Raw genomic sequence first — 18,665 nt, 5'->3', positions numbered from 1 at the left:
TATTATATTGGGTGATATATGGTAATAAGAAGAATTTTTTGAATAAAGGATAGGGCATAAGGCCGGTGGAGGGAACTGAAGTCATACTCACCATGTGATTGGCTAATTCTGTTACATTCACTCTTTTTCAGGTTTAAGTATCCGGGAAGGTCAAGTGTGAGGATTTTCACATAGAAGATAACACCTATAAGATGTATAATTTATAATTATAGAGTTTTATTTTCTTTTAAAAGTGTATAAGCCTTGTATTGTTCGGAAGGAAAATACGGCGGTGAAGCCCTATAATTCCGCTGCTGTCTATTGTTTATAAAAACATCTATTTTGAGATGCTTGCTTGCTTTAGGGGCGTTACATTAGGGTACCAAAATTGCACTAATCTGTAATAATTTCAAGCAAGTTACATATCCACGTACAATTACAAGTGTAATCAAGATCATAGATCGCAGAGGAGTCGGGGTTAAACTAAAAAGGAGAGGCTAAAAACTTGTTCTCCATGGTTGAATAAAATAGGGTAAGGTGGGTGTCTAGAGTACGTCTAGGTAGGAGAAGAGGTAATCCTACCGTAGTGAAGAAGCATGATGTGATGAGAGGCTACGGAGTCCGGAAGCAAAGTCGTCATAGTGTGGCTTGGACTCCAAATTTGATCCCTTACATGCTGCAACGTTAAGAATGGCACTAATATTTGCCCTCTGCATCTTATCTCCACCTGCATTCATCCATTCACATTATTACTCACTCATGCAGTCAGGTTGACCTTTTAAATTGTCGTACCTAAAAATACAAAACGTCATATATGAAAAAAGGAGGGAGTATCATTGATTTCGCAATTTCATTGAATACACACATTCATGCCGTTACGTACTTAAAATTTGATTAATTTTAGTTGTAGCTTTATTTTTATTTTCCTCTCAAATTAAATTTAAATGATGATGAGAAACGTTGGAAATTAACTAATTGTCAAGTTACAATCTATAAATAATATACTAAAACATAAAATCTTATATGTATGACTTTTTTTTTATTTGACGCGATCTTATATGTATGACTTGCGATAAATTAGTAATCAATTTCTATTATGAAATTTAATACTAAATTATTCATTTTCAAATCAAATTTATATTTAAAATTTTGTTTCGCGTAAAAACTATCGACTATTAGACAATATATCGAATGTTAATAAAAAATATTTTAAAACTATTCATATTTTATGATATATTAAGGGCTATTTTTTTTTATGTAAAAGGTATCGCTTGCTACATAAATTATCAGATTTAACAAAAATAAAAGATGGTCGAAAATGACATGCAATCACGGCTAGACAATTGAATTAAGATATGAATATATAGAGATGACGATACATAATTACATATGCTTAAATTCAAAAGTTTACTCTAATAAATAAAAAGTAAATGTACCAGTCGCATGACTATATTTCGTATGGACAACCATATAATTTGAAGCGGCCTCGAAATTAATATGATTTAGTGGCTACATATATGATTTGCAGTGCACTTAGAAAGTTTTGATGTATAATACCACATACATTTCAAACTTTATTCATGATTATTTTTGCCTTTTATTTTTTATTTTAGAAACGTCGGCGGCTCTATTTTTTCATTTTTCATCGATTGTTGCATACTTAGATAAGTGCATCACATTTGTTAACCTAAGTGAATTTCTCCTTTTCTTTCCCATTTAAGATTTTTAACCCATTTTCGTAAAGACAATCAAGAATTTCGAGAAGGAGTACACTTAGGGCTCATATTCGAAATTGTTAATACGACATGAGAATGAATTAGGTGCAAGAATAGTGACTTACAAATGTTTGGGCCAACGTACAAATCAAGTAAGGGGTAAACATAATATATATTCTTATCATTGCGGGTTTTTGAGTCATTTTTGGGTTTATTCTTATCAAGGGATATTACACTCGGACAATAAACATTTAGGTAAGATCAACTTCGGATCGTTAGATCCGGTGTTTGGACGGGTAATGCAGATTGTATTATTGATTTTCATGTGAATTTTTCTTAGAATTTAAAACATTTACATCTTATTAATTCAAATCAATTATAATATTGTACAATCAAATTAATATGATTTTGTAAAAATAAAACTCTAAAAGCTTATTTATAAATTCCAATATATGTCCGGGCAATTTTGCACGAGTTCTAAACTAAGGAGATGAATAAAATAAAAACGGAATGTATAAAGAGAAGTAAATAATTAGTCTTATATATACCCATATAAAAGAATCAAAGCGCCTTACTTGCGACGGATATTGCCCATCTCACAATAAGGCAAGTGGAGGGAAAATAGAGCACCCCATGGATAGTGCCACTTCCATATTGTGAGAGGAGCACTATCCGTCATCAGCTTGTGTTGGATAGTGTCCGTCTTCAATGAGAATTTGTGTAAAATAATATTTGACCTAGCCATCAATATATCATACTCCTATAGTCCTATACTAGTATAGATCCCGCGCGAATGCGCAGTTTTTTAGATAAGAATATTAAAGAAAATATGAAGTAATAATTATAAAACCTAATATTTAACTCAATTTAATATTTAATTGTAAAATTTATAAGTAGACATAATATTAAGTCCCACAATAGGGAGAGCATAATAAACTCATCTACAAGAATACGCTAGAGAGAGAAAGTTAGAGAGAGAGACCGACTCTTTTCTCCCTTTCCTAACCCCTAAGTTTCCTTGCCTACTACCGCCTCCATCCCCTCCATCCACACGACTCCGACGAAGGTTTGGCCGCTCTGAGGCCGATCTCCGGCGGTTCCTTATGCTTGATCAAGGGCTTTTTAATCATCCCTCCGACCTTTGTTCCGTCAGAGTGTGCTGATTTGAGTCTTATGGTCTTCATCTCTGCTGATTTGAGGTTTTTTCATTACTAATATTTTTTCCGTCCTTTCTTTAATATCTTTTAATAGATGGTTGAGATTTCTAGATCATGCATCTTTAGTTAAGTGTTGCTACAATTGGTTTTCTAAATTGTGGTTTGCTGCTTTTAATAATTGAGACTTTGGATTTTAAAAATTCATATCTTCTGGTATGCTGCTGGAATTTCCTTTTCGCAAGGGTTTTCTAAATTGGTCTGCTTTCGTTCTTTTAAATTTGTCGTTGTGCGGTTCCCTATGATTTTATGCTGCCTTTGGTGATTGGTCGGAGGTTTAGGTTGTCTGCTGGTGCTATTTTTCGTGGTCTCTTCCTCCCATGATTGACTCCTTTAGTCGGTGGATTGCTTGTGTTGGTGTGGGATGAATTGGTTGTAGTAGTCTCCTCTCGAAATGGATTATCAATCTCTCCTTTTCAATCTTTGCGATTTAGTTATTTTGAATGATGATGGTATTGATGACGACGTCTGTGCTAAGTTGATCCTAGAGTTGGGGGAGCCATCTATCTCTGCTGTTAATTTGTTGAAGGATAGAGGTAACCTTCTCTTCAAGGAAGGTAATATATGTTTAGCTAGCCTACACTACACGTCAGCTCTGAAATTTCTTTGTTTTCTCGGCCTCCCACCCTCGTCCGAACAGCACATGGCTTCCTCCCTTGCCTTTTCTCTTATCCTAAATTTAGCATTTTGTGAATTAAAGCTTTCAAATTATACTAAGGCGGTGTTATACTGCAACTTTGTCTTAACCTTTGAACCACGTAACATCAAAGCCCTATATCGTCGTGGCTTAGCTTTCAGGAATTTGAATTCCTTTACTAAAGCTCTTGATGACTTCGAGTTTGCGTTGAAAATTGATCCGAGCAATAAGGATGTTACCCGTGAGCTTCATTCTTTAGTTGACCGTCTAGCCCTCAATCTTAATGGCAAGCGGGTCGCTTTACAATTCGACCCTTTGGCCATAAACAAGAAAGATAAGAAACATGTTTCTAGTCCAGACTCGTCTGTTTGTCCCTTCTTTGGCAGGAGAATTTTCCTGCAGTGCTAGTAAGTCCTTCAGTGCAGATCCAGGTGGTGTTGTAGTCGGAATTGCCACTAGCTCTGATGTGATGGACTACCAGAGTGATAACTACCCATCCTCGGCAGTGGAAGCTGCAGGTAGTAGGGATAGTAATGATATTGCTCGCTCCTGTACTTCTCCCTCAGAACAAGCCAAATTTGTCTTCACCAACAAAAAACATTCCCAGAAGCGGTTACATGTTTCTGCTGGTGACTATAATAACTTGATACTCAGGAAAAAAATTGAGTTTTTTCACTCCTAAAACTTCTACCCAGTCGGAAACTCTCCATGATGATATGTCATGGGAAGCAGTAGTTCCCATTTCCGCCTTTGTCAGATATCAGCATGTCAAAGGAAGACATAACGGTTCCCATCTTTGGTCCTCCACCAGAGGAAGAGTTGGCTCAAGAGGAAGGCTTTGTCCAAACATACAAGAAGAAACGCCTTTCTTCGGACACTTCTTCTGCGAGTAAGGTCTTTGTAGTCCAGTTTAACTTTAAAGCAGTTAGGACGTCATCGAGTAAGCAAGTCTGTCATACAGATACTCGTTCTATTGCTCGTGGTCAAGTGGATCGGCCTACTGTTAATTTGAAGAAAAGAGTTTCGGTTTCTGTCACCCGTTTATCTTCTCTTTGCAGGTACACCGAGACTACTATTGTAGTAAGGAAGACTAAAAGGTGCGACGATTATCCGATTCAGTTCGATGATTACTACCCACCATTCAAGAAATGTCGTCTTGCTGATTCTCTTTGGTCTACCTAGAAGTTTAGTCTAATTAATTGGATGTCGGATAGATTAGCAGTTTTCCGTGGTCGCCCATTTGAATATGGGTAATATGTAACGAGATACTATGTAAGCTTTCTTTCTTTTATTTATATCAGTTTATTGTTGTCAAAAACAAAATTAAAATTTATTATTGTTAATGTTTTGTATTAATCGGTGGAAAATGCAAAGTACATAATCCAGTTGTAAATATAATATAATGAAAGCTCAATTACATAAATGATATAATATAAACATAATTACAGATATAACATAAAAAAGTCCAATTATAGCCAAAATTATTTAGATAAAAAAAAATTAATTTTTTTTTCTTTTAGTATAAGAGGCATAGCAAAGGCAAATATGCGAGCCTTGTAAGGTGTAACTTGTACGTGATAAGCTTACGCCTTGCATACTAATTAATGATGCAAAAATATGTTTCTTTTTTTTTTCCTTGTCCATCTTCCCTATTTTACTCGCTATCACTGACCCTTCACAAGACATGACAAATGAAGCATAAAAAAAGGTCAGCGGTCAGCTGTTAGAAGAGACGGCATTGTCTTTAATCACTCCCCTGCCCTAGTTTTAATCATTACTTGGCCCACCTAACTTTGCCCTTAAGCCAAAATCATTATCTCCTCCACTTTTAAGTTTTAACCTCATTTCACTATTTCTCCCCAACCTTTTTCATATTCTTATTATTCCAAATAATTTTCATGCACTTGTTATTAGCCAAAATCATGAATAGTACGTAAAGTAATTATCATTTAATTCGGTTAAAAAAAAAAGAATTACTACACTATTCCACAAACTCTCATTTAATTCATTTTACCAAATTACATGACAAGGTTGTCTAAAAAATGCTAAAAATATTGTCTTTATTACTACTATGTGATAATATTTGACTTCTTTCAAAAATATTAAGTCATGTAGTTGGTATAATACGAAGTAGCACTCATAATATATACTCCCTCCAATCCACTATTTTCTTCGCTATTTCCGTAAACGGATTATTTAGATTTTCTTTCCTATTTCCTTTTTTGGGTTGATTTGGGTGGTCCAAATTCAATAACATGTGGGATAGTGTGTTTTGTGTTTTGTGTACTTCAGATTCAGTTTCTTATTTCTTGTACAAAAAGAAAAGGGGAAAAAGTACTATTGTCACATAAACCTAATACAGTAATACTCCTCTATAATTATAGATGAAGTCTAATTTTGAACTCTACTCAAAAAAACAAGCTCAAAAAAAAAGCATGGAAAAAGGTGATGAGGGGAAACAGTCGAAAGCATGACGACGTAGAGAAAGAAAGAAAGAAAGAAAAGGAGGCATGCAGGTGGAGTGCTTCTCAATGATAAGCCACCACGTATAGTTTTCCGAGATAATACATCTTTATATGAGTTCATCATGATGATGACGACGACGATGGGTGCAAAAGTGTGCTTGTTTTTCATGTCTAGTTAAATTGAGTGTGAACTAATTAAGGCCAATCCATAATGCTATGAAAATGATTGCACCATCAACTTTCATTTCACCCCATTTTAAGCTGCCTTTCCCCTACTCAGTTACGGACTATATTGTTTACGTTTTACTTTCAATCAATTTCAAATACTCCGTATTACTCTGTATTTATTAAAGTAAATTATCAATTACATCCAGTTTAATCCTTTTTTTTACATTTACTCCCATGTCAAATTTTTTTAATGTTTTACACCCAAATTAATTGCTCAGTTTATATTTTGCACCCAATACCATTTTCAGACCATATTTCCGTTAAAACAATAATTTTATGATGATTTTGCCCTTCATTCTTCTTTTATTAAACATTCTTTCTCCTCAGTCATCCTCTTCTTTATCCTCCCCCCTCATTTTCCCCAATTTAATTTTCCCAAATTTGATTTCCCCATTAATGTTCCCTATTGACATGGTGGGCTTCTGACTTAGATACGATTGGTATGGTGGTAGTCGATTGGGCATTGGTATTTACATCCAGCTGTGTACTTTGATGGGGATTCAGTGCTTGGATGTCATTATGTTGAGTTCTTTGATGTATTTTGCAAGGCATTTAATACCACTCTCAAGGAAATAGTTGATCGAAAGAACTTAAAGGGGAATAAAATTGATGTGATTGTTACCACATTCTCACCGCACCATTTTGAAGGAGACTGGGATAAATTTGGCGCTTGCCCTAGAACAAAGCCATTCACGGAAGGTGAGAAGGTTCTTGAAGGTATGGATGCTAATATGAGGAAAATTATTGGGGAAAATCAAATTGGGGAAAATTAATGGGGGAAATCAAATTGGTGAAAATGAGAGAGAATGATAAAGAAGATGATGAACGAGGAGAAAGAATGTTTAATAAAAGAAGAAGGGCAAAATCGTTATAAAATTTTTGTTTTGACAGAAATATGGCCTGAAAATGGTATTGGGTGCAAAATATAAACTGGGCAAATAATTTGGGTGTAAATCATTAAAAAAATTGACGTAGGAGTAAATGTAAAGTGGATTAAGCGTGGGTGTAATATATAATTCACTCTATTTATTACTTCCTTCATCCCATTTTTATTCTCCCCTCTTTTCCAAAATTTGAATATAAATATTAAAAATGGTCAATTCTAATAGAATATTAATGATAGATGAATCATCTCAACCAAAACATTAAGGGTGTGTTTGGATAACAAAAATGGAAGGAAATAGAGAGGAGGGGGAAAGAGGGAAGAGAAAGGGAGGTAAGGGAAAGAGATAAATGGGGTGTAAGTGTTTGAATACAATTTTCTTTCAAATCTTGCCTATTGTGAAGAGATTTTGATTTGTGGAGGGAAAATAAATCTCTCCGAATCTCTCTTCCTCCATTTATTCTTTCTACCCTTGAGCATCTGTAACAATGGGGTTCCCCATATTTTATTTCTCTTTTTCTCATTCTTCCACCTCATTTTCCACTAAGTTTATCTGCAACAATGAAATTCCCCAACAATACTAATAACACATACATAATTTGGGAACCTCCCCATATGCTCCAAGAGTTTATGTGTGCTTTTAGTTGGGAATCTTCCCTAAAACTAGAGGCATCCCAAATTATGGGGAGCCACCGCAACAATGAGGCTCCTTATTTGATGAAAGAGAAAGGATATGGGGAAGTTAAAATACACCTTTGGGAAGTTATTTCTCTCTCCTTTATTTTCCCTCCAAACCCTTTAATCCAAACAATGTGACCAAAGGTCGCGATTTCAAATCCTAAAAACCTTCTATAAATAAGTGGAACTTCAGCATATGGTATAGGAGAGTCTGTATACTAATCACTCTTCAAACCGATGTTTTTTTCCCTCTTATTGAAAGGATATAATAATGTTACTCCGTATATTATTACATTTTATTAAATTCAAATGTTTAATAAACCCCCAATATTACCCCTAAATAATTTAACTACCACCATCTTTATCCAATGATATTATTTCCAATTCCCTTTAATTCAAATGATAGAGTAACAATTCACCATATTTCTTAAATTATTACTTAAATGGAAAGTAGAACAATAAAAGTGAAATGAAGGGAGTACATTTTATTAAATTCAAATGTTTAGTTAAAGGAGACCATATGAATTGAGTATATGGAAGATTATTAGAAATCACAGTAGCTAAATGATTGATCAATTGATCAAAGAATAACAAAGCATTATTATCAATCATTTTTTTCTCCTTTTTTTAATTTTTTGTGAGAAATATTTTAATCAAACTTAAACAAATAATTGAGACAAAAGAAATACCAAATTTCATATCCTTAATTTTCCGGATCTTTCAATTCATTATTTTTGTTAGATTCATTATCATTATTTTTCTTCAGTAGTATCATAGGAGTAATACAGTTATACATCTACGACGGCATGCTCGACGGCATTATTGTCAATCATTTATTAGTTATGCACTGACATTGCTGTATTTAGTTGTGTTCTTTATCACAAAAGTTCCCATAAATAAAATATGAATACTGAATATCACAATCCGTGAATTGCGGTAGAATAATAAGGTAAGAAGACTTTATGAACATAATGATTGATACACGCTCGCATACCTATAGGCTATACAAGTATATATAGTGCACTCCGTAACAACATCTTTGAGTCTTTGACGATGATCTCGTCAAGTTTTGGCATAAGGGCAAGAATGTGTGTAGGCCAGCATCAATAAATAAACTTTATCTAAAAACGTACAAAGTGACATGAAATCCAGTTTAAAATTTAACTGGTTAGAGTTACAGTCGAAAACGTTAGCATGAAATCCAGTTTAAAACGTTAACTGGTTAAGTTTTAGACATGAAATCCAGTTTAATATAGGAACTGCTTTAAGGGCTTATCGACCCTGGTATATAGTTTATATATGTTTATTTGAGGGTAATAATATAGGAACTAGGCGAATAAATAGAATACGTTATATATATACTCCATGCATGAATATAGTTTATATGTTTATTTGAGGGTAATAATATAGGAAGTAGGCGAATGAATAGAATACGTAATAATACACCTACATAGTTTAAGATATAATGAAGACGACAACATAACAAGAGGGAATATTAATTAGATTATACATACTCGGTAGATGAATATGTGGTTGTTGATGGGTAGGGTTTGTATTGTAACAAAACATTAAGGGTTGACATGTATGTTGATAAATATATATTGGACTACTCCTTAAGAAATGGAAGATTAAGGAGGAATGAATCAAATAAAAAGGAATGTCTATTGTCTAGGATGGATCGGAGATGATGTTGAGCTATGCTAATAAGTCAAAGGAATTAGAAGCCATATTAAATGCATGTTGGGTAGAGAATGTTATCATTATTCTCATCATATGAATCTAATTCTCAATATTCTGTATGTTTATATATATATATACAGAATAATAATGTTGATACCTATACCTATTACACCATAATAGAATCATTCAATTTAATTCGTACATGATTAGTCTTTTAATACTCCGTATTTATATACTCTTTGTTATATTCTCCTCAATATATACCTAACCAAAATCATGTGTATTATTTAGGTGTAGTATGTCATTAATTTTCAGTCAACAACTAAGTATTGAACTAACACGATTGTTATAATAAGGCAATATATATATATATAGGGTTAAATTAAGTCATTAATTTTCTGGTCAAGAAGTAACAAAAGTGTAAGATTGAGTCAACATGAAACCCTAAAAGTATATATGCATGGTCCATTGGCCTGGTTCCATGTCCGCAAGACATACATGCATGCATGTAAATTGACTACTCCGTATATATGTAATATCTACTTATGTTATACGGAGTATGTGTATTTCGAATCTTTGCCTACTACTTGTTTTATATGATTATTAATTAAGCAAAGAAAGAATAAAATGTTTGAGAAGTTAAATGAGGATAATTAATGAAAACAAGAGAATCAAATGAAGGCTTAAGGTGGTTTGATAATGTTGCGATCAAATAGATAGATAGAGTAAATAAATAGGTATGTAGATGGAGTTAATTAAGAAGGTACCTGTGAATGGGTGCCCAAACCAAGCTTGGTAGATACATACTTGATCACAATCCCAACCGTCATCCTTCCATCTCTGTACAGTAGAGTACAGTACACTTTTGTTTATTACCAATTCAATTAACACGTCAGCATTGCATCATCAAATTAAATTGGAGTAAAACCTAAGTTAGTATGTATGTATAAACTCCGTATATATGTATGTATCTGTAGCTGCTGAATAGTAAACTTGGTATGCATACCCTAAATATTACAGTAATTAATTAAATAAATAAATAAATATAATAAATAAAGGCGTAATTAGAATAAAAAAGAAAAAGGGAAATAGAAAAGAAAAATACTTAATCCTGAGAAAGCGTTTGGAGAGGTGAGGCAAAAAGGGTTGACCGGATCTGCAAGAAAGCAAAGTAATGAAGAAAAGAAAGAAAAAAGAAGCAGGAAAAGATGGAGAAGGAAAAAGAAGGAATAACGTACGGGTGAAGTGAAGGTAGGAGGCAAAACCAAAGAGGAGAGGGATGATTATGATTATGATTATGATTATGATTATGATTGTGATTATGTGGAGGGTGAATAAGTTTCAAGTGAGAGTGAGAGGGGCCAGGAGCGGATCTCATCATCATGAGGCGGCCACCTGGTGACGACCAAGGGTTATCATCAAATAAGCCCAACCCACCAGACAAGGACGGGGGAGGATGATAAGGGTAAGAATAAGGATAAGGATAAGGATGAGAAAAGAGTGGGATATTAGGTGGCGGAGGAGGAGGAGGAGGAGGAACATAGGAATCTCGGAGATTAAGGTCGAGCATCAAGGGTGTTGTTGTTGTTGTTGTTGGATCTGGGAGGGCTAATTGGAGCCAGTGGGTAGATGAGGATGATGATGTTGCTGGCGGCGTCGCCTCATCACTTGTACTACTATTATTATACCTTGATGATAATACACGATGACGCTCCTCCTCCTCCTCATTTTCATCATCGTCTTCATCGTCTACTTGATCATGATATTGTTGTTGTTGACTACTCTCCATATCATGATCAGATGCTACTAATAACATGCACTTTGCTTCCTCCTCACTATTACTGCTCCTTCCGCTACTGTAATGCCCCGACGTCTTATTATTATTATTATTATTATTATTATTATTATTATGGGAAACCACCATGCTCATACATGCATTTATGGATTCACCACTATCCTACCCTGCCCTCCTCATCAGATCATCCTCAACCTTGTTATCAACGCTTCTCTTTTAATTTTAGACTCCAACTCAATATATATTATGTGGATTATAATTTATAAGGGAGAGATTCAAGATTAATTAGACGAGACTTGACAGAAAGAGACACACTGACACCCCTTAATTTGCTTCTCCAAATATTCTCCCTTTTTTATTATTATTCTCTTCCTTTGTAAGCTTGTGGAGCCGAACCTCTTTACACTTATACTTCTACTTTGTCTCCTTCACCACTCACCACCCTACCTCCTCTTCCCCCCCTTTTTTTACTCAACACAACAACCCATTCCCTCCTTTTCCTTTGCTTTTCTTTCTTTAAATACTAAAAAATTTCATTACAAGGAAAACAAAAAAAAAAAGGATATGGGTGCTACCCTTCCCCCAAATAATAATCCTAGATAAAAAAATAAAGTGATAATCAAAATGAGGCCTAAATGTAAGCTATACTATTTACAATGGGTCCACATAAAATTAGTATTACACAAATCTAGGAATGATATTCAGATGTAAAGACGTTAAGTTGCTTGGCGACTATATGTAACGCCACAAATTCCATTTGAACGTACGTAGAGTATGTAGGAAACTAGGAATTATCTAACCCCTCAATCCGATTCAATCTTTATTATCTTACCCCCGTCAAAAACCGAATTATTAGCACCAATGATAAAGACCACTTGGCGACAATTTAAGGTACGAGTCGTTCTACCACTCTTTTAATGTGTTGTTTCTCTTTTTATTTCGCTACGTCTTTTTTGCGACGGATATATTTAGAAACGACAATGAATCCTGAACTTTACTCAGATATGCAAGACCCTACCCTAATGGCTAGGATATAAATTCTAGAATTTTAGACCCTTTGTATATGAATAGGATATGACCTGGTTCCAATTGTTTAAAAACGGATCTGGATCTAGATATACCCAAATAGCCCCATATCCTACCCTATACCCATTTTTATTAATAAAAATAAAAGAAAAAATGGTAGGATTTGAGATTGCTAGGAATAACTACTTTATTTCATTTTCCCCAACATATGTCACTGGGTCGCACCAAATTTGGACGCCATCATAATTAAAAAAAAAAAAAATTGTTAGTTTCGTTTTAGAGCCAAAATTTAAAGGGTATATATGTAATTTTATATACATTCTTATTTATTCAATTTAAAATTAACACTCTTTAAGTAAACTAAATTTTATCAATAATATTCTACATCAAACAATTTATTTAATATTAATCTAATTTACACTAAGTTATCTTCATCGATAATTATATTTCTTCATCTACCTCGTTTTACATCTCCCGAAAAAATGGGTCAAACTAGAATGCACACAAGTTTGACCGGCCATGACAAATCAATTTACCCAATTTTTTTGTTAATGTGCTTCGTTAGTTGTTTAGTCTCACAAATTCACTATTTGATTCCTTCCTGGCTTCACAACCATGGCTTCACATCACCATGGCTACTGATAAAACCATAATAATTTCCTAATTCCCAATAAACAAACATTGTTATTATGAATTAAAGGAACATTAATTTTGCTTTTGCTTCTAATTAACAAAACAATATTAATATCTCGCAGCTATAGAGTTTCTAAACTACCCTTAGCTAGTTTTATACCCGTGCAAAATTGCACGGGATTAGATATTTAATTACTTGATGAAATGTTTAAATGTTAAAAATTAAAATTGCATATAATTATAAATTTGAAATATATTAAGTTGTTAAAATTACACTCATTCCTTGAGCATCGCGGGCCATCACGTCTTGGATCCCGTGTGGAGGGATGTGAAGCTCATGGTCACCAAAAAGAAATGTCAATGCCATCTTCGATAGTTTGTCCGCGTTGAAATTAGCTTCGCAATAAACATGTCGAATCAAATACTGTTCACCTTGAAGCAGTCGCTTACAATCCTTGATAAGAAGCCCGTAAAATAGATTATCAATCGTCCCACATTAAATTTATTGATGAGGTTTACTATCACTTGTGAGTCGGACTCAATTATAAATTGTACCAAGTCCATCTCGCGTGCCAAATTCAGACCAAACCACACCCTACGCAACTCAGCTAGTATCACTATAAAATGTCCAAGAGTTAACACAAAGCCAAATATCCAATTTCCGCTACGCGAAATATTCGGCCTGCACCCAGTGGACCAGGATTACCTTTAGAGCATCCGTCAACATTCAATTTAATGGCATCTCCATGTGGAGGTTCCCATTTAATCTTCTTTTGTATCATGTTCCTCACTTCCTCTCCATATATACCTGACCATATTGAACCCACGCTTTGACAACATCTCTTGCTTGTGAAATCACGAAACCCCGCACATCAAAAATAAGGACGAGTATTGGCTGACTAGGAAATCGCGTTATAACGCCACTTCCATAACCACCATCATGTTATTACAAAAATAATATTCCGCGATATACCCTAAACTTTAACATCAGTTAGTACTAAGTTATTATACTTCCAAGCATGAAGAGTTCTAGCATAAAATACGGTGAGTTTATCCCCAAATAGAAGTAGCCTGGGAGCATTCCATCAGCACTGGTGCAAAAATAATGTTGTGTTTAATTACGTAAATTATGTATTTTATTGTGAGGCCATTCATTCAAAATTACTAATTTTGCATCAAGGATTAATGGTTCAGTTATTGAATTTTTCAAGTTTATCCTTCAAGTCATGTATACCGCGCCGGAAAATTATTGTGCCCCTTTAAAGAAAAATCATGTGTCCGCCACTGTTTGGGTCTTGTTATAGGACCCTACCCATTGTCATTCTTAGATATATCCGTCAGAAGTTTGTGACGAGTTAAATATCACTCTTATAGTTAGATAAGACAGAAATCAAAATGCCTCGGTAATAGTGAGTCACAAATAACTTGTGTTTATCTACGCATGTGAGTTTTATTGACCCGTAGCCAGGGGCGATGTAGCAAAAGGGTAGCCATTGCAACCCCAAGTCCTCATCCCAAAAAAATTAGTTACATTGATTAATTTTCGCTACCTCAACAAATTTGGAATATTTATTTAAACGATAAGTAAATAATACGTATTGAATGAGGCAGAAAGTTGTTTGTGTCTTAGTGACGAGGATAGTGTGGATTTAACCCTGAACACTAGAGTTCGAACCCTACTAACTTAACATATTTGCTCCCTTGCTAGTGAGCTTCTATATTATAGTGCTAATTAATCAAATATATATTTTAGTATTTTTTTAAAAATGTTCAAAGATTACAATATTTAGACATCCAATGTTAATACTGATACGAAGTGATCACTTATGTTGGTTAAATAAGTCGGAGAAGTAGATAGCAAGACATGTCGACAAATTTTAAAAAGTTGGACTTTTGTTGAATTATATAAAAACTAAGTTAAAAAATTATAAAGCGATACTCGAAGTTACCCCAACTTTAAAATCCCAACTTTAAAATCCTAGCGTCATCCCCCACCCGTAGCGTTACAAATGAGAATTTGTGTTTAATTTCCGGGGTTGGGAAAACAGGGATCTTACTATGTAATACTCCATCTTATTCTCTAACATCTTCCACATTTCCTAAAACGACAAATTCACTAAAATCTTTCACTTTCCTTATTAGTCCATAATTTGTAATTCTTAAGACTTGTGATCCTACATTTACTCTTTTACTTTTCATTTTCTATCATTTTTCACCACAAATATCATTCCTTATAAAAACTCTTCAAAAATTAACGTGGAATATTATAGTGAATAGGAGGAAGTAAAAAAAAAAAAAAAAACTGACGCAAAATAAATAAAAAAACAGAGTATTGAAAATGTAAAGAAGCGAGACATGAGACAATGCATGAGCATGCGGAAGTAATGAGTAGGAATGTCAGGCCATGCATGTGAGTGGAGATGTGGGATATAACAAGTAACAAGTTGAATTGATTAATTAAATAAATAAAATTAGTTGGTAGTTTAATGATTAGTGTGTAATGTGTTGCCGTGTTGGAGTAAGCGTGTCAAAGCCCAGATGCTTATTTAGAGGATGCACAGGGCGTGTGCCGGGAATTTGTCAGCTTTTGTTTTGTTACCAGCCCAGGGATTAATCTTAATTAATTAGTTTAGAGTTTATTAATTAAACGAGACAATCAGTAGACGCTCAATTATTCTTTTTCTGGCTCAGAATTCATAGCTACCTCCTTAACCCTTTCTTTATTAATTAACCCTATATTCTACAAACCCCAATGCATTATTCATGTGCTTATTAACTAAACCCCTAAATTATGGAGTAGTACTTATGGAATCACTAGTACCCTCAGTGTTGCTATCAGTGTTACGTTACCGGAAATGAAAAGTTCTTCCTTTTAGCATAAAATGTTTTACAGAAAGGCGTGATCATAACAACATGTATTGCACTTTGTCATTTGTAATACACCTCTTTATAGGTTGTCCAGTCTATTAAACCCGGCCCATTTCACCTACTAAATAAGTGGGTACACACAAGATATTTTAAGAAAATTACAAAGAACCGGACTATAAAGAAAATTATGTATTTTGTTTATGGAGACTTATTATAGAAATAGAGGCCAGTATACTACTATTGCAACCTTGTTGCATGCAATAGTACACACATAAATAAAAGCGACCCATATTTCCGCTCTATATTGGCCAAATCAAATTCCACTATAAGTAGGAAAATTATGGACCTAAAATAAAATGTACGGAGTAAACAAGTAAAAAAAAGGTAGGGTGAATAAATTGAATAGGACGTTAATTGGGTAAAGCTGATAATGGTAGTCCTATAAGTGGGCACACGTAACGAGGAAGCTAAGAAGGGAGTGCCGGAGGAGGGAGTCCAAAACCCACGTTGCTCACATCCATGCAGAAAGCAGAATATGCAGGGCGTCGAATTTTATGATCACTCTCTCTTTCTTTGGCTTTTAAATTAGGGACTAGAATAGATAGGTACTTTTTATAATATACATTCCCCCGTTCAACTTCACTCTACCACTTTACTTTATCATGTTTATCAACACGTATTTTACGCGGTAAACATCGTTAGTTACGTATTTGCAAAAATTATAAAATTAGATATTTTTATTGTACTCGTAAAGACGAATTAAACAAGATCTCACATGAATATATTTTCAATTATGTATTAAAAGAAAATGGAAATTGAATGTGTATTTGTGAATAATATAGAAAATTGAAAGTGGTAAAGTGAAGTTGAATGGAGGAAGTATCAGTCAGTATTGTTTATAACCGTTATAGGTTACAATGAAGGGATGGGATTTATGGGAAATATTATCACCCTCAAAAAGTTGTTAATTTGAATGAATTTATATTCAATGTAAATTATTCTTATTTTATAAGGGTTATATAAAAAAAATCTGTGATTATAATTTATACCTTGCTGACTTCGGACTTCTCCTCTCCTGCCCTATTGTGTGAGCAATTGGTCTCCCTTGTAACGGGTTATTATTTGTGGCGGATATTTTGTGAGTTAAAATGGTAACAAAATGTGTTAGTGGAGAAAGGGGACCACATAAATAGTGTTGCAGAGAGAGAAAAAGTGGGTACTTTGTGAGGTAAAATGATATCCGTCACTCTTAGAGTGACGGATATGTGCTGTCAGAATTGAGATTTTGTGTTGTGTGAGTTTGTGGCTGTGAGACCCACTTAACGCATGGCTATTTCACGTTGTTTTGTCCTTTTACTGTTCCTCTATTTCTTGTTTAATTTCCTTTTTATATTCCACTATTTTTCAACACTAAGACCATGCCCGAGCAAGGTCATCAACTGGGTCGTGACCTTGTTGGGTCATGCTAATGACGGTAATTAAGGAATATTAATGTTATAATTTGGTGACCTTGAATAACTCGGGGGTCAATTAGTAGAACCTGAGTTGAGTTGGTGACTTGTTGGTGACCGGTAGGTGGACTCTTATTGGATGGAAACAAAAAAAAGTACAACCGTCAAAACAAAGGGAAGGTGACCTTTGGTTGAGTATGGTGACCCGGTAGGTGGCAGTCTCTCATTGGCTGGTAAGTGGAAAATAATTGGGTTGCTAACCTAGGTCGTGACCTTCTGCTTGGAAGGATAAAAGTGGATCAAGATAATTAAGGTGTGATTAAGAAGAAAAATATTGGCGACCCGATTATCTCGACCTTCTGCTTGGGAATGGTCTAAGACTCTTCACAAGTTCTATCCTAATTTATTATTCTCTTTCTTTTTAAGATTTGTCCCTAAAAATATGTAGAAATTGTACAAGATTAACTTGAATTAATATTGATAATAAAACAACTATTTATACAAAACTTAGGAATGCAAGCTTATGAAAACCTAGATACAATTAATATTGTAGATGAGATACAATCGAGATTGAGAATACAAAGATATAGGTCATGTTTGGCAAACAATGATTAATTTCAAAATAAGCAGGTTGTAAAATTAGATTATAAATATAGCAGATTTTATCAGATTGTTTGACTAGCGTATTATAATTAATAGAACTAATTTGAGTGTTTGGTAATTGACAGATTACGATTAGTAGATTGTTAATTTTCTTTGTAAAATTGAATAAATTTCCTATTTTACAATATAGTAACCAATTTGCTAGGGTACGCAGCATATTGACCCCAATATGCTGTTTCAATATGTTATTTATCAAACACTAAAATTAGCATATTGAATGGTCAAATATGCTAAAACCCTTGAATATGGTAAAAATCGGCCAATATTGACTGGTCAAACATGCTAAAATCTTTGGCATATATGCTGTTTTACGTTTTTTTTAATAGATTTGTGTCGGTAGACTATCAAAATATATAGCATAATTTTTTTTTAGTTGTAGCATGTATCGCATAATAATTCAATTTAAAAAAATGAGTTTTTCTAATGTGTGCCCAAATAGCATATGTTAAGACTTAAGAAGCTAAATAGAGAAGGTTTTGCAAGAATATCTCATATAATTACCATACTTAGAGAATTATTCTTGCAAAACCTTCTCTTTTTAGCCACTTAACATGTGCCCTTTAGGCCACATTAGAAAAATCCAAAATGAAATTTATGTTTATAGTTTTAACTTCACCCAAGATTAAACGCTAGTTTCCCTGATTTAGGCTATATTTGGTAAAACTAACTGAAGAGGTAGCTGAAAACTGAAAAGCTAACTGAAACCTGATAAGGTAACTGAAAATTAAGAGCTGATAAGGTAACTGATTA

At 34.0% G+C, this 18,665-nt stretch overlaps 1 protein-coding gene across 1 annotated transcript; it reads right to left on the bottom strand.

The window, feature by feature from the left end:
- Positions 1-349: 349 nt before the first annotated feature.
- On the bottom strand, positions 350-11,049 carry LOC141637815 (uncharacterized). The gene is made up of 4 exons (XM_074447240.1): positions 10,718-11,049; positions 10,585-10,635; positions 10,247-10,319; positions 350-706 (listed from the first exon to the last, which is right to left on the bottom strand). The coding sequence occupies exons 1-4, from the start codon at positions 11,047-11,049 to the stop codon at positions 536-538; spliced, it is 627 nt and encodes a 208-aa protein (XP_074303341.1). The 3' UTR covers positions 350-535.
- Positions 11,050-18,665: the final 7,616 nt, after the last annotated feature.

The sequence above is a fragment of the Silene latifolia genome, unplaced genomic scaffold, assembly GCF_048544455.1.
Source record: "Silene latifolia isolate original U9 population unplaced genomic scaffold, ASM4854445v1 scaffold_144, whole genome shotgun sequence".
Taxonomy (NCBI): Eukaryota; Viridiplantae; Streptophyta; class Magnoliopsida; order Caryophyllales; family Caryophyllaceae; genus Silene; species Silene latifolia.
Note: the sequence above shows the minus strand (reverse complement) of the source record. Positions and strands in the feature narration are given on the sequence as shown.